Below are 27,543 nucleotides of genomic sequence, written 5' to 3'. Positions count from 1 at the left end.
TTTCCGACCAGTTGCCTTGGCAATTTCTAGTGTTCAATCGATAGAGTAGAAGTAATACTAGTGAAATAGCTAAGAATTTGGTTGACTGGAATAATGCAATTGGCCTAAAATGGGAGATAAAGTCGGCAAAATCACCAATCCGTAAATATCACTGACACATCAAAATTTGCGAGAGTGTAATTTCATCAATTTTCCATCAAATTTCGTACTTTTTGTTTTATTACCTTCAGAAAAAGATTCTCTACCATTTCATAAGATAATTTTTTTTTATTTAAATTCTTGGACCCAGGTGCACACTTTGAAATTTGGCCTCTGGATCCTAAAAGGGTTAAGTAACTGGTGTTTGACTAGAGAAAATGTAATTCTTCTGACAATCCTACAAACCACTTTGTAAACAAATCTCGTATTTATGTCAATTTTTATAATGTGGCTGTATCACGTTTATACGTTACGTATTGTGTTTATTACGTAATTTTGAAAAAAAAATATCATACATGGATTAACCCTTTGACTGTTTTGGTCGTATATGTATGTCTTACAAGCCACCATGTTTGACGTATATATACTCAAATTCTAGCGGCTTCAAATCAAGCAGAAGAAAGCTGGTAGGCCCACATGTGAGAGAATGGGTCTGTGTGGTCAGTGTGCACCATATAAAAAAAAATCCTGGAGCACGCAATGCATAATGAGGAAAAAAAAAAAAAACTCCAACCGTTTTTTTTTTTAATTAAAATTCTGATTTTGTGGTCTATTTTCGTATAGTATTTATGGTTGTATTCTCGTTTTCTTGTTCTTTGATAAAATGGAAAACATATTATAGAAATAGAGGTGATTTTGATTGGTTTTACTATGAAAAGAACCTGGAAATGGAGCTCAATGTAGGGGAAATGTTTGATTTTTGCCGATGTTCAAAAGTAAACAATTGATGTCATTGTCAATAAATGTCCAACTAGCCATTCTAATATGCAGTCATGAATGGGTTGACATTATCTGTACAATTATTACAGTATTGCAGTAGCTTGCATAACAGTAAATCTTCCATTAGTGGACCCCCGCATAACGGACGCCTTGCATAGCGGACAATCCGCATAGCGGACGCTTTGATCGCTAAAATTTTGCCCCGCATAGCGCCCAAAAACCCGCTCAGCGGCCTTCGTCCGAGACGCGTCCAATGTGCGGCCTGAGCCACGCTCACATGTTCCGCGGGTGGCATTGTTTACCAGCCAGCCTCCGCGGTAACATCCAAGCATACAATCGGAACATTTTGTATTATTACAGTGTTTTTGGTGATTTTTTTCTGGAAAATAAGTGACCATGGGCCCCAAGAAAGCTTCTAGTGCCAACCCTACAGCAATAAGGGTGAGAATTACTATGGAGATGAAGAAAAAGATCATTGATAAGTATGAAAGTGGAGTGCGTGTCTCCGAGCTGGCCAGGTTGTATAATAAACCCCAATCAACCATCGCTACTATTGGTGGTACAGCTGCTGCTGCTGCTGTATCACCGTCAGCTGCTGCTGCACTGTCAGCTGCTGCTGCTGTACCACCGTCAGCTGCTCCTGCTGCTGTAGTACCGTCTGCTGCTGCTGTAGCATCATCTGCTGCTGCTGTAGCATCGTCTGCTGCTGCTGTAGCATCGTCTGTTGCTGCTGTAGCATCGTCTGTTGCTGCTGTACCACCGTCAGCTGCTGCTGTAGCATCGTCTGCTGCTGCTGCTGCTGTAGCATCGTCTGCTGCTGCTGTAACATCATCAGTTGCTGCTGTAGCATCATCTGCTGCTGCTGTAACATCGTCAGTTGCTGCTGTAGCATCGTCTGCTGCTGCTGTAACATCGTCAGTTGCTGCTGTAGCATCGTCTGCTGCTGCTGTAACATCGTCAGTTGCTGCTGTAGCATCGTCTGCTGCTGCTGTAACATCGTCAGTTGCTGCTGTAGCATCGTCTGCTGCTGCTGTAACATCATCAGTTGCTGCTGTAGCATCGTCTGCTGCTGCTGTAGCATCGTCTGTTGCTGCTGTACCACCGTCAGCTGCTGCTGCTGCTGCTGTAGCACCGTTGTTGGTGTGGCTTATTGAGAATACCAAGAAACAATTAACCCCAGAGGATTTGCCACCCAGGATAGCCCAAAAAAGTCAGTGTCATCGAAGACTGTCTAACTTATTTCCATTGGGGTCCTTAATCTTGTCTCCCAGGATGCAACCCACACCAGACGACTAACACCCAGGTGAACAGGGAAAATGCCTGGAACTAGTGCTCATATTGGTGAATTTAGAGCCAGCAAAGGTTGGTTTGAGAGATTTAAGAATCGTAATGACATACACAGTGTGATAAGGCCTGTTCTGGAAGAAAATACCAAACAGGACCTACAGTACTCAGAAGGAAAAGGCACTCCCAGGACACAGTGTCTCATCAGTCATTGCTGCATCTTCAATAAAGGTAAGTGTCATTTATTCTTCATTTAGTAGAGTAGTACATGCACAATATATATTGTGCATGTACTACTCTACTATTGTGCATGTATCCTTCTCTTTGTGTGTAGGAAAATGTATATTTCATGTGGTAAAATTTTTTTTTTCAAACTTTTGGGTGTCTTGCACGGATTAATTTGATTTCCATTATTTCTTATGGGGAAAATTCATTCACATAGCGAACATTTCGCATAACAGCCAGCCCTCTTGCACGGATTAAGGTCGCTATGCGGGGGTCCACTGTATTTGTTTGAATAAAAATTCAAAATAGAAAGCAAGAGAAATATCAGAGGGGCCTGGAGACGTGACTGATGAACAAAGAAAATGTTATTTTAGAGCCAGGAATGTCTGCATTCTGCACCTTATTTTGAAATTGTCATATTTTTTAATTTTCGTGAAATTGGCCAAACTGCAAATTTCTGACCACATTATTGGTCAGTTGAAATCGGTAAATGGGCAGTTTCTTGTACTCAATCGATAGAAAAAAGGAGTTCTAAAGAAACAGCTATGATTTTGGTCGACTGGAACAATGGAATTAGCCGAAAATAGGGCTCAAAGTGGCGAAATCGCCGATTTGTAAATATCACTGAGGTCCTTAACTTTGCAAGAGTGCAATTTCGTTCTTTTGGTGTCATTACAATCGGAAAAGATTCTCCATCATTTCATAAGATTTTTTTTTTTTTTTTTTTTTTTTTTTTTTTTTTTTTTTTTAAATTTTGCAACACCAGGAAACACCTCAGGATTGGGGTTGCGACAGTCAAGAGGATAATGGAAATGTCTATATTGACATAATATATGACATTTAATATGCCCAAGAGACTATATGGCATCACGAGTAGAGAGACTTGGTGATTTTAATGTGTACCTGCGTGCCAGCAGTGTGCAAGTATATTTAGGTATAGGTATACACAAGTATACAGCAGGGCCCCACTTATACGGCAGGTTAGGTTCCAGGCTACCGCCGTAAAGCGGAAACCGCCGTAAAGTGGAACACCCTTTTTTTCCACTTATAAATGCATACAAACACTAGATAACAAGTTTACACTAACATATATTAAGTTAGCAATAGAACCAGGCATCAAAAAACAATAAAAAAGTACAATACACACATAGTGCACTCATTACTTACCTTAAAATATTTATAGTCTTAATCTAGGGTGAGACAAGTAGTATTTATTGTAAGAAATCAAGTGTGGTATGTATGGTAGTCAGCCAGGCTACCTTACCAGGCCACCCCACCCACACATACTATTCTATGATATTTAGGCATCCCAGAGCGATAAAATGTATATGCAGTTCACTCATTACTTACCTTAAAATATAGGGTGAGATGAGTAGTATTTATTGTACAAAATCAAGTGCGGTATGTATGGTAGTCAGCCAGGCTACCATACCTGGCCAACCCACCCACACATACTATTCTATGATTTTTAAGCATCCCAGAGCAATAAAATGTATATACAGTTCACTCATTACTTACCTTAAAATATTTGTAGTCTTAATGTAGGGTCAGGAGTAAGTAAATGAGATAAAACGAATAAATGAGAGAGAGAGAAAGAATGAGTGCATGAGAGAGGACAGGCGCAGAGTTATGTAAACAAACCAGGCGAAGGTAAGTTTTGTAAACAAAGTGTACACGTCTGGTTTGTGTACAAGTTACATTGTGTACAGGTTGTCTCTACATTGATACGGTAGAATAAATAAAGAAGAACACTCCCTTCTCATGTAACATCATTTTGAGAAGAAATGATGCTCTGAGTGAAGGCAATGGAAATAAGTCACTGACTTTTTTGGGTTATCCTAGGTTCTCTACACACATGTTATGTATGATACTCTATGTAACTGTATTTGTGTATACCTGAATAAACTTACATACATACGAAAGGAATAATTTTCTACAGTTACCCACAGTAACACATTTTCTCTTATGTTAGATTAGAGAAAATGTTATTCTTGCCGTCACTTGTACAAGTTATCTGGCTACCACATCTCATATTTATGTTTATTTATTCTATTGTGGGGTGTATTTATCATCTTTTTATGTTATGTATCGTGTTTATTATATAATTTTGAAAAAAATATCATGGATGGATTAATGAAAATGTGTATATTAACGTAATATACGACATTTAATGAGACTCACTCGGTGATTATTATTATTATTATTTCTAATATGGCGTCACTTGTGCAAGTCGTCTGCTACCACATCTCACATTTATGTTTATTTATTCTACTGTGGGGTGTATTTATCTTATTTATATGTTATGCATCATGTTTATTATATAATTTTGAAAAAATATCGTAGATGGATTAATGAAAATGTGTATATTAACGTAATATACGACATTTAAATGAGACTCGATGATTATTATTATCATTACTAATATGACGTCTGGAGACATAAGACACTCTTACTGATTTTAATGTGTACCTGCATGCCAGCACAGTATGTAAGTTTATTTAGGTACAGGTATACATAAGTATAATTATCAGAGTATATATGAAATAACTTTTAAAAACATTTGAAATTTTGGAGTTTCCAGACAAAATGGAGAGACTTAGTGCTTACTGAGCTCACGGAGAATGTAAACAAACAGGGTGGGGCGCGGTGACCGTATTAGAAAGTCAGGTGGGGGGAGCCGTATAGCGAGTTTTGGTCATAATTTGAAATGACAGTATTAGCGGAACGCTGTAAAGTGAAACACCGTAAAGCGGGGCCCTGCTGTAATTATCAGAGTACATATAAAATATGCAATAACTTTAAAACACGACATTTTGGAAAATTTCTAGACATAATAGAGAGATGTGCTCACGGAGAATGTAAACAAGCCAGGTGGGGCACACCGTATTAGAAAGACCACTCGCCATATAACAAGTTTTGCTCATAATTTGAAATTGCCGTATTAGCAGAACGCCATAAAGCAAAATGCCGTAAAATGGGACCCTACTGTAATTGTTAATATTTAAAATTATTATTCTGGGTTACCATACCTCAGAGGGAGATGACTTGCATGTTAAAGAATATTAGATACTGAATATAATAACTAAAGAAATGAATATACTTTCTTTCATATTACAACTAGAATATTATTATTATTATTATAATCAAAAAGAAGCGCTAAGCCACAAGGGCTATACAGCGCTGCAGGGTAGGGAAGGAAGCAAGGGAATTGGATGGCAGGAGGGAGGGGGGATGATCAGCAGGTTACAGAAAACAGCGGGGCAGGGGATAGTACGGGGGTAGAGGGTAGCAAGAGATACAAGTAGAAAGGGCTGAAAGTATCAGAATTTGTGAAGTAAGTCAGTCGTTGTCAAAAAGTCAATAAGAGAGTCCGGATGAAAGGTGGGTCCATCAGCGAGAAGGGAAGGTAAAGAGAGAGCAGCGGGGCGAAGACGACGACAGAGGTAAATTCTGCGTGCTCGTTGATAAAGTGGGCAGTCCAACAGAATGTGGCTGACTGATAATGGAGCTTGGCAATTCTCACAGAGAGGAGCAAGACGCCTCTCCATGAGATATCCATGAGTAAGACGAGTATGGCCAATGCGAAGACGGGAGAGAGTAGTCTCCCAACCTCGACACTGGTGATAAGAAGACGGCCAGTAACCTATACTCGGTTTAATAGACTGAAGTTTGTTGCCGAGCATAGTAGACCAACGTTGTTGCCAACGGGTGTGAAGGTGGGAAGATATTACAGCAAAATAGTCCGTACATGGAATACCTCTGTAAGAAACTGGTAGGTCATGTACTGCTGACCGCGCAGCAGTGTCTGCCTGTTCATTGCCCTGTACGTCAACATGACCAGGGACCCAACAAAAAACAATATCTTTATGCTTAGTAAAGATGCGGCGTAGCCAAAGTTGGATACGGAGGACTAAGGGGTGAGGTGTATCAAATTTTTGTATAGCCTGTAAAGCACTAAGGGAGTCTGAGACAACCACAAATGATGACACAGGCATAGATGCAATACGGATAAGTGCTGTAAGGATGGCATATAATTCAGCAGTAAAAATACTAGCTGAAGATAGTAAATGCCCTTGTACGACGCTGTCCGGAAACACTGCTGCGAATCCTACGCCGTCAGAAGACTTAGAGCCATCTGTGTACACAGCAATGGCATGAGAATGAGAGTGAAAGTGGTCAAGAAAAAGAGAGCGGGAAGCGACCGTAGACAGTTGGGCTTTCGAGCAAGGGAGGGAGAAAGAACAGACTCGAACAGCTGGGACCTCCCAGGGGGGTAGGGAAAAGTGAGATGCTACATGTACATAGAAAGGTGGTAGTTGAAGAGAAGACAAGAGCGAATGAAGGCGAAGAGAGAAGGGACGGAGTAAGCAGGGGCGGCGAACAAATAAAGAATGTCTACTAATATCAGTGACCATTCTATAAATGGAAGGATTGCGGAGATCATGAGAGCGTACATAGTAGCGCAGGCAATGGGCATCACGGCGATCGGATAAGGATGGAACGTTCGCTTCTGCATAGAGGCTTTCGACAGGGGAAGAGCGAAAAGCACCAAGGCATAAACGTAATCCTTGGTGATGAATGGGGTTAAGGCTAGAGAGAGTAGCAGGAGATGCCGCTGAATAGATCTGGTCACCATAATCAAGTTTCGATAAAATAAGGGTGGAATGTAGGTGAAGGAGGGTTCGACGATCAGCTCCCCACGAAAGATGAGCAAGGGTTTTAAGAAGGTTCAGCCGGCTGTGACAAGTTGCCTTCAGAGAGGTAATGTGAGGTTTCCAGGATAACCTACGATCAAAGAGGAGGCCCAGAAACTTGACTGTATCACGTTCAGGGATACGTGAGCCATAGAGGTACAAAGGATGATCAGAGATGACAGAGCGTCTAGTGAAAGTGATTTGGTGGGTTTTAGTGCTGGAAAATTTAAACCCATGTGTGGTGGCCCAATTGGAAACACGGTCGACTGCATGCTGGAGAGAAACTGTAAGGAGGTGACAGTCAGCGCCTGCACAGGCAATAGCAAAGTCATCAACATAGAGTGATGACCAAATATTTGATGGAAGACTAGAGGCCAAATCATTAATAGCAAGGAGAAAAAGTGTTGTGCTCAGAACACATCCCTGGGGGACACCTTCAGCTTGGACAAAGTCCGGGGAGAGCACATTATTAACCCGAACACGGAAATGCCTGTCAGTTAAAAAGTTCTTAAGGAAGGATGGTAGATTGCCTCGAAGGCCTAAGGAGTGGGCTTGGGCTAAAATATTATACCTCCAAGTTGTGTCATATGCCTTCTCAAGGTCAAAAAATATGGCAATAACTGAGTGGTTATTCGCAAAGGCATTACGAACATACGTATCCAAGCGCAGTAAGGGGTCTATGGTAGAACGTCCCTTACGAAAGCCATATTGACGAGTGGAGAGACTGTTGTGTGTCTCTAAATACCACACTAAACGTCTATTTACTAGACGTTCCATTACTTTGCAAACTGCACTGGTAAGAGCAATGGGACGATAGTGGGAGGTTTCATGTCCCGTAGTGCCTGGTTTGCGGAAAGGGAGAACAATGGCGGATTTCCACAGCTGTGGAAGAACTCCTTGTGACCAAATAAGATTGTAAAGGTGTAATAGGACTGCAAGGGCTGACTGATGTAAATGTTGTAGCATACGAATATGAATGTCGTCGGGCCCAGCTGCCGATGATCGACAAGCTGAGAGTGTTGCCTCCAGTTCTTGAAGTGTAAAAGGCACATTATACTGTTCTTCTCTGAGAGAAGAAAAGTCCAAGGGTGCTAACTCTCTGGCAGACTTTGAGGAAAGAAATGAGGGGCATAGATGGAGTCCCTGAGAAATACGGACCAGATGATTGCCAATTTCATTGGCAACATCTAGTGGGTTTGCTATATCAACACCGGCAACCCGCAGAACAGGAGCCGGGTCAGGAGAATATTTACCACTCAGTTTTCGTACTTTTTTCCAGACTGCACTCATAGAGGAAGCAGAGGTGATGGTGGAGACATAATCTCGCCAGCAAGTGCGTTTAGCGTCACGGATGACACGGCGAGCGATCGCACGCTTCTGTTTAAAATCAAGGAGTCGCTCTGTGGTTCTATTGTACCGGTACCTGCCCCATGCAGCGCGTTTCAAACGTACTGCACGAGCACAAGCAGGAGACCACCAAGGCACGCATTTCTGAGAATGCCTGCCCGAAGTTTGGGGTATAGAATGAGAAGCTGCGGTGAAAACGGAGGACGAGAAGAGGTGTAAAAGCTCATCGATGGAGGACGAAGAAGGAACCTCTTTAAAAACAGTCAGGTGTGAGTAAAGGTTCCAATTTGCCCGATTAAATTGCCAGCGTGGGGTGCGAAGAGGTGGCGAATATGAAGGGGAAGTAAGAATGATTGGGAAATGATCACTGTCATGTAAGTCCGGGAGAACAGACCAAGTAAAGTCTAATGCGGCGGAGGAAGAGCAAACTGAGAGATCGATGCAAGAGAGAGTATGAGTCCGAGGATCAAAATGGGTGTGAGTACCTGTATTTAAAACATGGAGGGGGTGGGTGGCAAGAAAAGCCTCTAACTGAATTCCACGGGAATCACAGTGAGACCCTCCCCAGAGGAAATGGTGGGCATTAAAATCACCAAGTAACAGAATCGGTGGCGGTAATGACGAAACAAGGAAGGCAAAATCCGGAATAGATAATGCCCGAGAAGGAGAGAGATATAAAGAACAGAGCGTATACCACCTATGTAAGTGGATACGGGCTGCTGTGTAATGCAGCGAAGTATGAACAAATAGCTGATGGTACGGAATATCAGTGCGGAGAAGAAGGGCACTTTCATTAAAGGTCCCATCAGGAAAAGGATCTGAAGAATACAATAAATTATAGCCTGAGATGTGAGAAATAACAGCAGAGTGTAATTTTGGTTCCTGTAAGCAAACACCAACAGGGGCAAACTGGGAGAGTAACATCTGAAGCTCACCCCGATTACCCCTGAGGCCGCGTATATTCCACTGTAAAAAGGCCATGATTGGCAATGATAAAGATACTTGAAATCCGCAGGTAAGGGTTCCTACGGACTAGAAGGGTTAGAAAAGTCCACATGCGGAGGCAATGGAAAATGTTCAAGCAGCGAAGGAACGGTGCGCTGTGAAGAAAGGAGTTGCGCAGATGGAGCAGAGGAGAGAGGAAGAGCGGAAGGTGGATCAGTGTCCATTGATGGTTTGGTCTCTGCAATATATTCAGAGATTGCTTCAAGTGTTTCGGAATTCAGAGATGTCGTATGGGAGACAATATTGGGAATGGTAGGGGGAGGATGAGTAAAGATTGGAACTGTATTGGACTGTACCAAGGTAGGGGGGGGCGAAAGGGTGGAGGGAACTGGAGAAGCGTGGCAGGGGACAGAAGAGACAGGAACCTGGGAGGTGGCAGAAGAGGAAGAAACTTGGGAGGGAACAGGGGAGGAAGGTACATTACGAGGAGGAGGGTGAACCTCTGCACTTGTAACTGAGCCAGTGAGAGGGGAAGAACTAGGGACAGAGACAGGGAGGGTAAAATGAGGAGGTGGAAGATGGGTAGGAGGTGTTACCGGACCTTTTTTTGACTTTTGAGAAGTAGAGGGACGATTGGGAAGAGGTGTCGTACGAGGTCTCGTCGATACTGAGGCTTGTAAGAGAGAACTCGAAGAAGCGAGATTAGACTGAGGCGTTGAAGTAGGGACGTCTGAGCCGAGGACAGCAAAAGGATTAGATACAGGAGTGATTATGGGAGAGGTAACCACAGAGGTGGGTGTAGAAGATGGGATACCAGAAGTGGGGGGACGTTTTGAAACACGGGAATAAGAAACACGTGGGAGTCTCCCTTGGAGGCGGAGATGAGAAACTGCCATGGCATAAGGGAGACCTTCTGTCTCTTTGAGGTAACGGATTTCCCGCTCGTTTAAATAGACCTGACAACGGCGAGAGTACGAAGGGTGAGCCTCATGACAGTTAAGGCAAGAGGGAGATCGATTGCAAGACGTATTAGAATGGTCATCGGCACCACAGACTGGGCATTCGGCGATAGATCTGCAATATTTCGCTGGATGGCCAAATCGCCAGCAATTTCTACACTGTTGTGGTGTAGGGATCACCTTTCGAACTTGTAACCGATGTCCTGCTATATAAACGGAGGATGGGAGTTCTCGGCTGTCAAAAGTTAAACGAGCCACATTGCTAGGGTATCGTCTCCGCCCACGGGCAGGAAGAACGTAAGTGTCTACCTTGAGGATTGGGAGATCTTGGAGTTCCAGCTGTTCTAGAATGTCGGTGCCACATGTCTGGAAATTTTGTTGAACTATGGTATGGGGCAGAATAACGGTACCACTACAAGAATTGAGGGAATGATGTTTTTCAAGGGTGACAGGAACAGTATCTATATGGGTAAGACGAGAGAGCTCACGAGCCTGGGTAGCATTCTGTACGGTAATGATGCGCGTACCGCTCTTAAGAGCATGAAAAGAAATATCTTTACCAACATGGCGTAGGAGTGCCTTGCCAATACTATGGTCAGAAAGATAGGCAGTAGAGGAAGTTGGTCGTAAAGTGAAGAATTTAGTCCACTGTTCAGTCTGAAACTGAGCGTGGAAAGGTAGTGAAGGACGTGTCGATCGTTTCTGAGAAGAACGAGAAGGTGAAGGTGGAGAAGTATCATCAGCAGGTAATTGTCGTTGACGTTTAGGCGTGGGACCAGAGTTGGTCCGACGTGGAACGGGTCGGCGATTTGAAAATTGCCGCACCGTAGAGGGAGAGGCCGGAAGCATAGTCAGAGGAGAGCGAAGGTCTGATAAATCGAAGGAGTCAGTCGAGGCCTCAGTACCTGAAGCGGGTGAGGAAACAGCACCGGCAATAGGTACAGAGGCATGAGGAATGTCTGAAGAGTGGTCCAAAGACGAGGCGGGGTCAGAACGGGGTGCGGTATCAAGAAGGGGCCCGGGGGTACCAGGTTCATGGACTAGGGCTGCCATGGTTAGGTTACTTCTTTCTTTTTGTTTTTAAGAAAAAAAAAGAAAGAAAAGAAAATAAAAATAAAAAAAAGAAAAAAAAAGGGGGGACCGGGGAGGGATAGTTCCTAGGAGGGATGAAAGGGCCAGAAATCTCCCTCCGCGCCCAAGAGGACTCGACACCGCTAGTAGCGCAGATGCAGCATGGAACCCGTGCCATACCCTACCCTTCATGCCAGTAAACCAGCAATCTGGGATAGCAACCTCACATCTGCCGAGCTACCTCGGTGGACAAAAGAGAGGGCGGCCGGATATCCGCCACAAAGCATACCTCCTTCAGCCACCACCCCCGGAATCCGAAAGGTGGCTTCCAGAGCTACACCCGTCGCCCAAAAGACACCCAAAGCTACTCCGGGATACCGGAGAGGGATCGGGACATCCCTAGGCAATCCAGATTCCACGGCAAACTACGCCACCGCCAAGAAACCTCAACGGAATGGGATGGACCCCGGTGTCCTTTCTCCTACCTAGGAACTAGCGCGCCTGTGGGAGAAATCCCAAAGGACAAAAAGAGGAAGGGCAAAAGGGAGGAGTGGGGAGGAGGAGGAGGAAAGGAAAAAGGGGAGGATGGGGAGGATGGGATAGGGGAGGGGAGATTGGGGGGTAATTAGGTTCGGTCTGAGGAAGAAGACCGATAGGTCTAATTCCTCAGACCAAGAGCCTCTTCACCACACCAAGGAGCCCCCCTTGAAGAGGTACAACTAGAATAACATTTAGAAATTATCATTACCTTTTTCATAACTGAATGAAATTATACACACAAGATTTTATTATTTATTTATTTATTTATTATCACACTGGCCGATTCCCACCAAGGCAGGGTGGCCCGAAAAAGAAAAACTTTCACCATCATTCACTCCATCACTGTCTTGCCAGAAGGGTGCTTTACACTACAGTTTTTAAACTGCAACATTAACACCCCTCCTTCAGAGTGCAGGCACTGTACTTCCCATCTCCAGGACTCAAGTCCGGCCTGCCGGTTTCCCTGAACCCCTTCATAAATGTTACTTTGCTCACACTCCAACAGCACGTCAAGTATTAAAAACCATTCGTCTCCATTCACTCCTATCAAACACGCTCATGCACGCCTGCTGGAAGTCCAAGCCCCTCGCACACAAAACCTTCTTTACCCCCTCCCTCCAACCTTTCCTAGGCCGACCCCTACCCCGCCTTCCTTCCACTACAGACTTATACACTCTTGAAGTCATTCTGTTTCGCTCCATTCTCTCTACATGTCCGAACCACCTCAACAACCCTTCCTCAGCCCTCTGGACAACAGTTTTTTTAATCCCGCACCTCCTCCTAACTTCCAAACTACGAATTCTCTGCATTATATTCACACCACACATTGCCCTCAGACATGACATCTCCACTGCCTCCAGCCTTCTCCTCGCTGCAACATTCATCACCCATGCTTCACACCCATATAAGAGGGTTGGTAAAACTATACTCTCATACATTCCCCTCTTTGCCTCCAAGGACAAAGTTCTTTGTCTCCACAGACTCCTAAGTGCACCACTCACTCTTTTCCCCTCATCAATTCTATGATTCACCTCATCTTTCATAGACCCATCCGCTGACACGTCCACTCCCAAATATCTGAATACATTCACCTCCTCCATACTCTCTCCCTCCAATCTGATATTCAATCTTTCATCACCTAATCTTTTTATCCTCATAACCTTATTCTTTCCTGTATTCACCTTTAATTTTCTTCTTTTGCACACCCTACCAAATTCATCCACCAATCTCTGCAACTTCTCTTCAGAATCTCCCAAGAGCACAGTGTCATCAGCAAAGAGCAGCTGTGACAACTCCCACTTTGTGTGTGATTCTTTATCTTTTAACTCCACGCCTCTTGCCAAGACCCTCGCATTTACTTCTCTTACAACCCCATCTATAAATATATTAAACAACCACGGTGACATCACACATCCTTGTCTAAGGCCTACTTTTACTGGGAAATAATTTCCCTCTTTCCTACATACTCTAACTTGAGCCTCACTATCCTCATAAAAACTCTTCACTGCTTTCAGTAACCTACCTCCTACACCATACACTTGCAACGTCTGCCACATTGCCCCCCTATCCACCCTGTCATACGCCTTTTCCAAATCCATAAATGCCACAAAAACCTCTTTAGCCTTATCTAAATACTGTTCACTTATATGTTTCACTGTAAACACCTGGTCCACACACACCCTACCTTTCCTAAAGCCTCCTCGTTCATCTGCTATCCTATTCTCCGTCTTACTCTTAATTCTTTCAATAATAACTCTACCATACACTTTACCAGGTATACTCAGCAGACTTATCCCCCTATAATTTTTGCACTCTCTTTTATCCCCTTTGCCTTTATACAAAGGAACTATGCATGCTCTCTGCCAATCCCTAGGTACCTTACCCTCTTCCATACATTTATTAAATAATTGCACCAACCACTCCAAAACTATATCCCCACCTGCTTTTAACATTTCTATCTTTATCCTATCAATCCCGGCTGCCTTACCCCCTTTCATTTTACCTACTGCCTCACGAACTTTCCCCAGACTCACAACTGGCTCTTCCTCACTCCTACAAGATGTTATTCCTCCTTGTCCTATACACGAAATCACAGCTTCCCTCTCTTCATCAACATTTAACAATTCCTGAAAATATTCCCTCCATCTTCCCAATACCTCTAACTCTCCATTTAATAACTCTCCTCTCCTATTTTTAACTGAGAAATCCATTTGTTCTCTAGGCTTTCTTAACTTGTTAATCTCACTCCAAAACTTTTTCTTATTTTCAACAAAATTTGTTGATAACATCTCACCCACTCTCTCATTTGCTCTCTTTTTACATTGCTTCACCACTCTCTTAACCTCTCTCTTTTTCTCCATATACTCTTCCCTCCTTGCATCACTTCTACTTTGTAAAAACTTCTCATATGCTAACTTTTTCTCCCTTACTACTCTCTTTACATCATCATTCCACCAATCGCTCCTCTTCCCGCCCGCACCCACTTTCCTGTAACCACAAACTTCTGCTGAACACTCTAACACTACATTTTTAAACCTACCCCATACCTCTTCGACCCCATTGCCTATGCTCTCATTAACCCATCTATCCTCCAATAGCTGTTTATATCTTACCCTAACTGCCTCCTCTTTTAGTTTATAAACCTTCACCTCTCTCTTCCCTGATGCTTCTATTCTCCTTGTATCCCATCTACCTTTTACTCTCAGTGTAGCTACAACTAGAAAGTGATCTGATATATCTGTGGCCCCTCTATAAACATGTACATCCTGAAGTCTACTCAACAGTCTTTTATCTACCAATACATAATCCAACAAACTACTGTCATTTCGCCCTACATCATATCTTGTATACTTATTTATCCTCTTTTTCTTAAAATATGTATTACCTATAACTAAACCCCTTTCTATACAAAGTTCAATCAAAGGGCTCCCATTATCATTTACACCTGGCACCCCAAACTTACCTACCACACCCTCTCTAAAAGTTTCTCCTACTTTAGCATTCATGTCCCCTACCACAATTACTCTCTCACTTGGTTCAAAGGCTCCTATACATTCACTTAACATCTCCCAAAATCTCTCTCTCTCCTCTGCATTCCTCTCTTCTCCAGGTGCATACACGCTTATTATGACCCACTTCTCGCATCCAACCTTTACTTTAATCCACATAATTCTTGAAGTTACACATTCATATTCTCTTTTCTCCTTCCATAACTGATCATTCAACATTACTGCTACCCCTTCCTTTGCTCTAACTCTCTCAGATACTCCAGATTTAATCCCATTTATTTCCCCCCACTGAAACTCCCCTACCCCCTTCAGCTTTGTTTTGCTTAGGGCCAGGACATCCAACTTCTTTTCATTCATAACATCAGCAATCATCTGTTTCTTGTCATCCGCACTACATCCACGCACATTTAAGCATCCCAGTTTTATAAAGTTTTTCTTCTTCTCTTTTTTAGTAAATGTCTACAGGAGAAGGGGTTACTAGCCCATTGCTCCCGGCATTTTAGTCGCCTCATACGACACGCATGGCTTACGGAGGAAAGATTCTTTTCTACTTCCCCATGGACAATAGAAGAAATAAAGAAGAACAAGAGCTATTTAGAAAAAGGAGAAAAACCTAGATGTATGTATATATATATATATGCATGTGCGTGTCTGTGAAGTGTGACCAAAGTGTAAGTAGGAGTAGCAAGATATCCCTGTTATTTAGCGTGTTTATGAGACAGAAAAAGAAACCAGCAATCCTACCATCATGCAAAACAGTTACAGGTTTCTGTTTCACAGTCATCTGGCAGGACGGTAGTACTTCCCTGGGTGGTTGCTGTCTACCAACCTACTACCTATGAAATTATTATTGTTAATGAGAAGTACTAAACCAGTAATGATCATACAGATATGCAGAGCAATCAGATTTGATGAAAGCAATGGGAGGGTAGCTCCAATTTTTTGGATCACGAGCCCTTCAATGGCATCAAGGCACCCCCTCGACAAAGACTAGCAGCCCAAATAGCAGGCCAATCTCCATCTCTGTTAAACTGTGATAACATTTATCCTTTAACTCTTTCAGGGTCCAAGGCCAAAATCTGAAGTGGTGCCCCAGCGTCCAAGAATTTTCCAAAAAAAAAAAATTTTATTTTTTCTTATGAAATGGTAGAGAATCTTTTTGTGAAGGTAATACAACAAAAAGTACGAACTTTGATGGAAAATTGACAAAATTATGCTCTCACGAATTTTGATGTGTCAGCGATATTTACGAATCGGCGATTTTGCCGACTTTGACTCCCATTTTAGGCCAATTACTTTATTCCACTCGACCAAATTCTTAGATATTTCACTAGTATTACTTCTATTCTATCGACTGAGCACAAGAAATCGCCAAGTCAACTGTTTCAACTACAAAATAAAGTGATCGGAAATTGGTAATTTGGCCAATTTAACACAAAGTTCAAAATATTCCAATTTCAAAATAGGGTCCAGAATAAACAATGTAGGTATTCCTGGCACTAAACTAACATTTCCTCTGTTCATTAGTTATGTTTTGAGGCTTTACAAATAAATTCTATTTTGATTTTTTATTCACATAATGAATTTTTATTCACACCAAAAAAATAGAAGATTTACTGTTATGCAATATTGTAATTATTGTATAAATATCATCACCACATTTGTGAATGTATATTAGACCCACCAGCTGGCGTGTATTAGACGTGAGGTTGTTTGTTTACTCTTGAACATCGGCAAAAATTTAACATTAACGCTACTTTGAGTTCAGTTTCAAGCCATTTCCAATGTTAAAACCAATCACAATCATCTCTATTTCTGTAATATATCTTCCATTATATCAAATGAGACCAAGAAATCGCAAATACATCTATAAAAAACATACGAAAAAACACTGCAAAGTTGCTGTTTTAATCGAAAATCACGGTCTCAGTTTTTTTCTCATTACACACAGTGTGCTGCAGGATTTGTATGTCGTGCACACATACCACATAGATGTATTCTCTCATATCTAGGCCCAAATTTACCACTCACAGTTTATCAGAGTGAGCTGAGCTCATGGCGTAGATCTACGGTTTGGACCCTGAACATAAAGCCGTAGATCTACGGGACAGACCCTGAAAGAGTTAAGGTGTAACACAAGCTCCTTCTGTATAGTGGAGAAGGTACAAAGGAAGCAAGAAGGTAAATATTAATAATAAATATAACTCACCGGGCTATGATGCTGTTGGTGTTCCTGAGGCCATGACGCATGTCATGTGATTGTGTGTCTGGGGTGGAAGAGGCAGTAGCACCTCTGATGGGTGGTAAGGAAGGTACGCGTGATCCAGGTGATGTACCGGGAGCAGAAGACGATGCCGAACTGCCACACAAGCACCCAGGATAAGATGAGGCACTCGCCCGAGGAGTGCCATCCAAAGTCAAGGGGTATAGGGAGGTCAGACAACGTGACACACTACAGAGGCCAAACAGTATGCATCGGGCAATGCCAACAACCATATGCTACTCCAGGGATTTCACGACCTCAAGGAGTGGTGTAATTGTAAACTGAACTCTTTATTACATAGCTTAGCGAGCAGCCATAATTTAAGTCACTTAAAACGGCACATGACCAACTAAAATAACTGTGCAGTTCCTAGATTGTGCATGTGCCACAGCTCATGAGTACTATAATACCTCAAGACAGTGTTTTACATAGTCATTCCTGGCTGGAGATCACCTTCTAATGGTAACTTAGCCGAAGTGCATTTGTAACGTCTAGTGAATAAAATGGAATGCCAGGCAATTTTCATGCATCATATAAAAGGCGAGAAGATGCTCTACTACGATAATACAAAAAAAAATAGTGATAATGTTCACTATCTACCACACTAAATCACACGATGTATGTTATTGTGCACGTGACATTGTCTTTTTCAGTACATGACCATGATTCCTGCAGTCCAGTATATATGTGACTTGTGTTTCAAGGCAAAGGTACTTTACTACTGGTATATACTATATTCTGGTTATTAAACTTTAGTGAATAGCAAATCTGTTTTTTTTTCTTAAATCCCTATCATGTTAAAGGATGCAATGCCTCCATCCCATTGTCACACAAGAGTGGAGGTGAAATGACATGGCGTGTAGAATTAGGCTAACACAAGTATGTCCGAGTCTGCACAGTACCAGTTCTACATCATACTGGGCTAGCTTATGGCTGGCTACAGATTTACTGCACAAGCCGTGTGTCACACCTGCGAGGTTTGTGAGTGCCCCAGTATTTACAGTATAAAGCATCTGTCACCAGCGTGTGGCAGCAATAGGGGGAAAGTGATCAGTAGCACTCTTAGAAGATGGCACATGTGAGTTAGAAGGCTGGGCATGACGTGATCCTGGCTTTGTGGGCAGCTGGCCGGGATTTTTATGGGACTTGGAACCAAAATGAGTGTTAGTGGTGTGCGAGCCTGAAGATGTAGATGGGTCAGAGGGGCGACGACTAGTAGAGTGGCTGACGCGGTGGTGGCTGCTAGTAGAGTGAGACCCAGTGGCTGGCGGGTTGCGGTGGCTGGGCCCCGTCACACTACTGGAGTGACTGCCAGCAAGTGGAGGCAAGCTATCATGGCCTGAGCTTGCAGAGCTGCCAGGGAGACAAGGAGTGATGGCTATCCTCAGCACCTTATCCTTTGTGGTGCATCATTGGGAGTGCTCAGGGACACCCAGGAAGGAACTGATAAGGGGCATCAAGAACCTGGCCTCCCCATTTTAAGTCTCCACCAGCCTTATTTATAACTTTCAACATCATTGGAGATTATTTGAATTTTTTTAATAGGGTTATTTACGTTAAGAAAATAATCAAGCAACTTCAAGAACAGAACAAAGCACTCGTGCATATTGGTAAATTAGTTTTATCCTGTTCAAATTATTTTACAATCACATTTGTTTTTATAAAAACTTTCAAAATAACTAAATGTAAAGAAACTGTGGGTTAAATACTAGAGCTACTGATCACAGTATTGACATTTCACAGCTAAAAACCTAAGATTATACTAATAAAATATTTATATTATATTATAATAAAATATTTCCAAATAAAACGTTGAAATAGTTGCATCATTTTAACCCTTTGACTGTCGCGGTCCTATACATCATAGGAGATACCGTGTTTGACGTATCTATACTCATAAATTCTAGCGGCTTCAAATCAAGCAGGAGAAAGCTGGTAGGCCCACATGTGAGAGAATGGGTCTCCATGGTCAGTGTGCACCATATAAAAAAAAAATCGGGGAGCCAGTGGTGCATTGTGGGAATACCATTTCAGTCATCCTTTTTCAGCATGTCTAGCGGTAAGAAATATGTGACTCCCCAGCAAATCTGGGACTCTTCTCTTCCCAAGTGATGCTCTAACACAGATGGAAGTGTCATTGAAGATCAATTTCATGATTTCGAGGAGTAGGTGGAAGAAGAGGAGGAGGAGGAAGAAGAAGAGGAGGAGGAAGAAGAGGAGGAGGAAGGAAGGAGGAAGAGGAAGGAAGGAGGAAGAAGGAGGGAGGAGGAAGAAGGAGGGAGGAGGTGGAAGGAGGGAGGAGGAGGAGGGAGGAGGAGGAGGAAGGAGGGAGAAGGAGGAAGAAGAAGAAGAGGAGGAGGAAGAATAATAATAATAATAATACCTAATAATAATATGTAATAATATATTCCCTTGAGGCATGAAAACAGTTCACCCCATGACAGTGACAAGATAAGGGGAGATAACATCTAATAAGAGCTGACCTTTGATGAGCGTAAACGAGGGTGGAGGGAGGGGGGCAGCTGTCCATCTGTCAAGAGCCAGGAGGAGGAGGAGAAGGAGAAGAAGGAGGAGGAGAAGGAGAAGAAGGAGGAGGAGAAGAAGGAGGAGGAGGAGAAGGAGAAGAAGGTGGAGGAGAAGGAGAAGAAGGAAGAGAAGGAGAAGGAGAAGTGGGAGGAGGAGGAGGAGGAGAAGACGACGACGAACAAACATTTGTCTGTCTGCCAAGCTCCCTGTCTATCCGTCTAGCTCTGTCTCAGAGAGAGCCACAAGACTGTCATCATCACGTTTACTCACATCTTCAAGCAGAGTATAGCAGTTTGTCTGGATTTTTTGGGTTATCCTAGGTAATTTACACTATGTATACTTGTATTTATGTGTACCTGTGAGACAGAGATAGACAGACAGATTGAAAGAGATAGAATGAGGGAGAAAGATAATTAGATAGAATGGAGGGGGAAGCAGCATCGGACCCCATTGTTTTGACAGGCGGGAGGGGGAGTGAGTAATGAGACAATATGTCATTTTGACAGCTGCCAACTCCTGACTCAAAACAATTATAAGCCACACACTCGCACACAAGACAAGCTTGCTGAATGGTGATAATAGCAGTTTTATGAAAGTATCTAGTGACTATATATGTGTATATATATTATAGAAACCAGAAGCAAGAAGGGAAGGCAGGAATGAAGGAAGGACTAGATGAAAGAAAGGAAAAACGTAAGGAAGGACAGATGAAGGAATGTAGGAAGAGAGGTGGAATGCCCTCCAGGTAGGAAAGGAATGAAGGAAATTAGGAAGGAAGGAATGATGACACACGACCATTTACCTAGGATAACTACATAACACAACTGCCTGCTAATACTTTGAAGAAAACTGCTCAGAGGAGGTGTTTTGTCTTTGCACATAAAAAAAACTTCCACAAAAATGCACACACTGATTTTGTGTATGAGGAGTGTAAAACACCATTGTGTATGACACCATGTTTTATGTGTGAGGAGTGTAAAACACCACTGTGTATGACACCATGTTTTATGTGTGAGGAGTGTAAAACACCACTGTGTATGACACCATGTTTTATGTGTGAGGAGTGTAAAACACCATTGTGTATGACACCATGTTTTATGTGTGAGGAGTGTAAAACACCACTGTGTATGACACCATGTTTTATGTGTGAGGAGTGTAAAACACCACTGTGTATGACACCATGTTTTATGTGTGAGGAGTGTAAAACACCACTGTGTATGACACCATGTTTCACAGAGTTCCACAGGCTGCAGAACTTCTAGGAGTATGTTCAGTGACTGTATATTGGTATATATATTATAGAACAATAGTAATAAAAAATGTTTTGTATTGTTTGTTTTTGTAAACAAGTTTTGTAAACAATATATTGATAATTATGTTTGTGTGCTTATTGTGTTGTATACAACGAGTGTATATATATATACATTGCACCTTACTTTGGTCTCACAGGCCACATAAGTTATGTGAAAAAATAAAATAGTGAAAAAAACAACAAACCTTCAAATACAAGTAAACTAAAGTTTACCGGGTGAGCGGCAGTCGCCGCTGTTGCCATACGCGGCTCATTTTCTGCAAACTTCATGCCTCTATATCTGGGTAAGTACTGATGGGAAAAAAAAAATTTTGGGGACTAAAACAATCAGAAAAATAATCTTAACATTTTCATAAGAAAAAATATTTTTTTTTTTCGAATATTTTGCGACACCAGGAGACACTTCAGGATTGGGCCTTTCGACAGTCAAAGGGTTAACAACATATAACTCTCTAATTAAAGTTAATCTAAATCTAATTGTACAAATATATTCACTTCTCTATTGCTCTCACTACTCCATCCATAATTATTACCACTACTGACCTGTATCATATCTTCATGTCTCTTAAGAGCCAACTGTGCAAATAGAAGACATACAAACATCTTACATCCTCTCAAGATATTAAGATCTGACAAATGGTCACTGGAAGTCTCACTCCCCAACATCTGCTATCCCTTAAATTCTTTATTAACTGTCAGTCTTCAATGCAACTCTTACAAACATTATGACTGCACTCTCCAGTGTTGTCAATATTACTGCACATCAGAAAAACTAATGATTAAGTTAATCTAATTAAGGATATTAAATTGAGAACAAAGACTGGTGGAACCATACACTTGGTGAATACCTTCAGTGCTGACATTAGAACAGAGAAGCCAGGCCCCAGAACACTAACAACTAGTAGTGGAAACATCAACAAGCAGTTAAAAAAAAAAAAAAGTGTATCCATCTACATGAAAATTATTTTGCATATTCCTTTCATTATTTATTGACATCGAAAGCAAAGCAAAAAAATTTATTTAGAACCAAATAAGAGATAAAGCAAGAAACATCGACATGCAGAGATGGAAGCACAAGGAGTTTATATTTAGTATTAAAATAAATTATAATTGTCTTATCGCTGGAGAAATGTTATACAACCCAGCGTCATTTTTCTTATCTTATTTTCAGATTTGATTTCTGAACTTTCCCAACATACGTAATTTTATTTTATGACAGGCTAGGTGACAAATGTATGAAAAGGCATATTTAATTACACACAGGCAAATTTAAAAAAAAAAAAAGTGAGGCACTCCTGGCAGTGCATGGTCTTAATAAACCCAAGCTACGTTAGAATCAGAACGCACATTATTTTGTGTGAGGATGGGTTGCATAAAATAAGTTTGTGTTTAATCACTTTTGATGACTAACCTTTTAAACTTAGTAAAAGTATCTCAGCAATGTAGTATTAATACTGAAGTCAAATTGGTTCTTATTCTTAATTGTAATCTATGAACTACACTAAATATAAGATGATGATCACAATAAGTTAGTGCTGAAGCGAACACCTATTTTTATCTGAATACTGTTTGGTATTTGAGCATGTTATTTTGTAAACAATCTATCGAACTATCTGTCTCGAATAAGGTAAGTTTAGTCTTAAACTAACTGTTGTTAGTTCTCTGACCATGATATGAAGATGAAATTTTTGACTTATAAAATGTATTGTAATAGAAATATTTGAATGTATTATAGTTTACAATTTTTGTGTAAACACCAGCCATCTCCCACTAAGGTAGGGTGACCCAAAACGAGGAAATGCATTTACCATTATTCATTCAATCATCATCTTGCCAGTAGTGTACCCTACAAACAGTAACATCCTCACCCCTCCTTCACAGTACAGGCTCTGTGCCTCCTAAAGCTTTGATTTTTTTAAAAAATATGTAATATATTTGAAATCTAAGACAAATGTGATAGAACTTTATTTTATTGCATATTTCAACATTGCAGAGAAGCTGGAGACATTTTCTGACAGTTTTTCAGCTAATATATGAAGCATGTCAAAAACTGCCTCCAACTACTATGTAATGTCAAAATATGCACTAAAATCATGTTTTATAATATTTTTCTTAGTTTTCAAATACAGTAGAACCTCTGCTTACGAGTGCCCCACCATGTGAGTTTTTCAGGATACGAGCCGTTGCTCAGTTGATTTTTTGCTCCTGGATACGAGCCAAAATTCAGGTTGCGAGCTTCCCCCTCAAGGGAGGTTCCTTGAAGCTGGTGAAGGGCTCTTTATCTAGGGAATTGTATCTGTGCTCCAGTTCCCTAAATTAATCCTGATTACCTTCTATCCCCTCCCCCTCCTCAGGCGCTGTATAATCCTACGGGTTTAACTCTTCATTATAATAATAATATAATAATACATATACAGTGGACCCTCGGTTTTCGCGCGTTCTGGAAATCAAGTAATTCGGATTTAGAGCACTCTCTTTCAGCGAAATTTCGTCCCGGATTTTGAGCATCTGCTCGAAAATCGAGTGTTTGAGACACATCCACCCCATCAGCAACACCACTTCTTCACATGTATCACACTCAGTCTGCATCTGTCTCTTATTGAGTAAGGAATACTCTACGTGTTCATCCATTCATTTTGGTGCTTGTTCATTGACTGACTGTGAAATAAGTCACCATGGGGCCAAAGAAAGTTCAGAGTGCCAGCCCTTCGGTAAAGAAAGTGAGAAACGCGAGGGGGATTCCCCTTCCAAGCAATAAATCCTCCCTGTCTTCCATATTTCAACAAGAGTCTTCAATACAGGTATGTAATGTTTATACTATTTATATTTATTTATAATTGTTTTGTATATGTAAAAGTATAGTTACTCTCTAAAAAATTAATTTTTTGTGAATATTTTTGGGTGTTGAACGGATTAATTGAATTTACATTATTTCTTATGGGAAATATTAATTTGGTTTTCGAGCATTTCGGATTTAGAGCAACCTTCTGGAACAGATTAAGCTCGAAAACCGAGGGTCCACTGTAATAATAATATAATATGTATAATAATAATATATAATACTATAATAATGTGCAGTAGACCGTTATTTAGCATGGTAGATACGTTCCTGAAAATGCCGTGTTAGGTAAATATCGTGTCAGGTGAACTGAAGAACTTATGGGTAAAACAGGGTTACGTTCCTGGGAGCCCCCCCCCCAAAAGCCAAACAATTTGTTCTTAGGCATGCACATCTTACAAAAATAAAAGTGAATATGTAGTTGTAGTTCACTGTTGTGATGTATGTTGTTTTTACTGCTTAAGACTACAAATGTAACAGAAATAATGGTATTTCTTACTTTAAATTGTGGGTGCTGGTGTTTGTGGATGATTGTGAAGAGAGTGGAGAGTTATGTTGTGGCCCTACTGGGCTGAGGTGGATGATAAAGAGGTTCTGATACTGCAGTCGATGGTCGTACTGGAGTGTCTAACTTTAAGTTATTCATTCAGTCAATCAAATCATTCAGTAAGTTAGTCAAGTCACTTAAGATAAGAGATAAGATAAGATTTCGTTCGGATTTTTAACCCCGGAGGGTTAGCCACCCAGGATAACCCAAGAAAGTCAGTGCATCATTGAGGACTGTAACTTATTTCCATTGGGGTCCTTAATCTTGTCCCCCAGAATGCGACCCACACCAGTCGACTAACACCCAGGTACCTATTTGCTGCTAGGTGAACAGGACAACAGGTGTAAGGAAACATGTCGAAATGTTTCCACCTGCTGGGAATCGAACCCGGGCCCTCCGTGTGTGAAGCGGGAGCTTTAGCCACCAGGCCACCGGGCCACCGGGCCACTTAGTAAGTCAGTCAAGTCAGTAAGTCAGCCAAGTCAGTAAGTCAGCGAGTCAGTCAAGTCATTCAGTAAGTCAGTTCAGTCAGTCACACAAACTCCTGTTTACTTCTTTTTCTATGTACAAAGTAACATTTCATTACGGCTACAGGTTATCTCGTCTAAAATCTTTGTTTCTTTGTTAACTATACCTCTTCATGCCACTTTCAGTAACACTGGTATGGCTACTGGGTGTCATGACTGCTTGGCAGCTGCCTCGCAGCAGAGAAAGACTGGACACACATGAATTACGAACGCTGGGATGGTGTCAGGGAGGAGCAGGGGATGGCGGGAGGGCTCCCCAGCTGCTCCACAAGGCGGCCGCTTGAGCAAAAGAGATTTTTTTTTTCTTCCCACAAACTGAACTGTGATAAATTAATTATATGACCTGTTACATAAAACTGTGCCGCAATTCTTCAATTGTGCAATGTCCAAATTGTGCCAAATAAACTCATGCTAAATGACGGTCTACTGTACTATAATAACGAACACACTCAGTTTTCTCTTATAATAACACCTCAGAAGGGGAAGCATGGGAAGATATTTTCAGAGTGGGAGCGGGAATGGCCGCCACATCTTGTCACATAATGAAATATTTTATTCATTCTAGAGTATATATCAGGTTTCTACGTTATTTATATTGTTTATTATGTCATATTCCTCCCAGCATACATAAGGGGGATTACCAATAGACAACTGGCTATCTTCAAGCAGGCACTGGACAAGCACCTAAAGTCGGTACCTGACCAGCCGGGGCTGTGGCTCGTACGTTGGATTGTGTGCAGCCAGCAGTAACAGCCTGGTTGATCAGGCTCTGATCCGCCAGGAGGCCTGGTCACAGACTGGGCCACGGGGGCGTTGACCCCCGGAACTCTCTCCAGGTAAACTCCAGGTAATATTAGATGAATTGTCATAGATTAATAAGCCATACAGTTGATATTAGTTTTATATTGAAGCATTTTGTCCTGCCTCCTGAGAGCAGGAATTCCACTGGAAGAGATTAACGGCATTTCAATTAATTTAAATGAGGAAAATCGACTCGGCATACGAGCAGATTGGGTTACGAGCTAGGTTACAGAACGGATTAAACTCGTAAGCAGAGGTTCGACTATATATACATTTAAAAAATCAAAACAAAAAATACAACACCTAAGTATACTGTGCTGCTATACTTTTCTCAAGGTTACTAACACTAAGAGTGTTATGATGTTGCTGAAGGGCTCTTGATACAAGAAATTAAGGTTCCTTTTCCTTGGATCAAACACTGATTACTTCCCATTCCCCAAGTGTTGTATGGCACCCTATGGGTCATACAACACCTGTTCATCCTTAACTATCAAGGCTACACAAAGGCTGTCTGTCTGATAGATTCTTTTCCCAACATGATTTACTAACAAATTTTTCAGCTCTTGCTTCTACCAGACATGTCTCATAATACATAAATACAGGAAATAATAAAGCCAATTTAACTACATCATTAATTCAGCATTTTAAATTTGTTAAAGTTCAACAGATTCATGGCAATTTAAATGAATAAACAAAGAATGTTGTCATGCATGTGTTTTATGTTCTGCACAAAAAAAAACTTTGTACATACACACACACACACACACACACACACACACACACAGTGGTACCTCGGGATACGAATAGCTCAAAACTCGAACAGTTATGTGAGTGTATTTATGTTAAGTGCTTTTGTAAGTGTATTTTTGGGGGTTTGAAATGGATTAATCTAATTTACATTATTCCTTATGGTAACAAATTCATTCGGTATCGGCACTCAAACAGCCTTCTGGAATGAACTAAGTTCATATCCCGAGGTATTACTGTATACGTACATACAGTGGAACCTCTACTTGCGAGTTTAATCCATTCCATGACCTTGCTCGCAACTGGATTTGCTCGTTTGCAGAGTCAATTTTCCTCATTTAAATTAACTGAAATGCAATTAATCCGTTCCAGTGGAATTCTGTACTTCAATAATTTCGCTAATATCAACTCTACGGCCTATTTATCTATCTCACTTCATCTAATATGACATAATAAACAATATAAATAACATACGAACCTGATATATACTCTAAAATGAATAAAATATCTCATTCATGTGGTGGTATGGGCAGTGTCGGCGGTGGATGAGTTTGTCTGGAGACCAGGCAAAATACTTCATGAATAATTTAGCTAATATCATCTATACGGCTTATTTATCTATCACAATTCATCTAATATGACATAACAAACAATATAAATAACATAGAAACATGATGTGTACTCTAGAATGAATAAAATATGTCATTCACGTAGTGGTATGGGCAGTGTCGGCGATGGACGAGAGTTTGTCTGGAGACCGGGCAAAATACTTCATGAATAATTTCGCTAATATCATCTACATGGCTTATTTATATATCACAGTTCATCTAATGTGACATAAAAATACAATAAAAATAACATAGAAACACGATATATACTCTAGAATGAATAAAATATGCCATTATGAAACAGGTGGAGGCAGCTACAACCGCTCCCTCTTTGTTGTGGTAAACACTGCCATCTAGTGACGGCCTTTTGAACCCGTCTATT

The 27,543-nt window shown here is 41.3% G+C and overlaps 2 protein-coding genes across 2 annotated transcripts in view; both read right to left on the bottom strand.

Moving 5' to 3' along the window:
• LOC128703019 (uncharacterized) overlaps positions 1-17,487 on the bottom strand; it is an 87,642-nt gene extending 70,155 nt beyond the window's left edge. Inside the window, exon 1 of the mRNA XM_070103640.1 lies at positions 17,201-17,487. Within this exon, the coding sequence (XP_069959741.1) occupies positions 17,201-17,487 (287 nt within the window). The remainder of the gene's footprint in view (positions 1-17,200) is intronic.
• Positions 17,488-18,265: 778 nt separating this feature from the next.
• LOC128703084 (kinesin-like protein KIF19) overlaps positions 18,266-27,543 on the bottom strand; it is a 295,621-nt gene continuing 286,343 nt past the window's right edge. Inside the window, exon 19 of the mRNA XM_070103638.1 lies at positions 18,266-18,607. Coding sequence (XP_069959739.1) covers positions 18,271-18,607 — 337 coding nt within the window. The 3' untranslated portion in view covers positions 18,266-18,270. The remainder of the gene's footprint in view (positions 18,608-27,543) is intronic.

Source organism: Cherax quadricarinatus, chromosome 86 (genome assembly GCF_038502225.1).
Source record: "Cherax quadricarinatus isolate ZL_2023a chromosome 86, ASM3850222v1, whole genome shotgun sequence".
Taxonomy (NCBI): domain Eukaryota; kingdom Metazoa; phylum Arthropoda; class Malacostraca; order Decapoda; family Parastacidae; genus Cherax; species Cherax quadricarinatus.
Note: the sequence above shows the minus strand (reverse complement) of the source record. Positions and strands in the feature narration are given on the sequence as shown.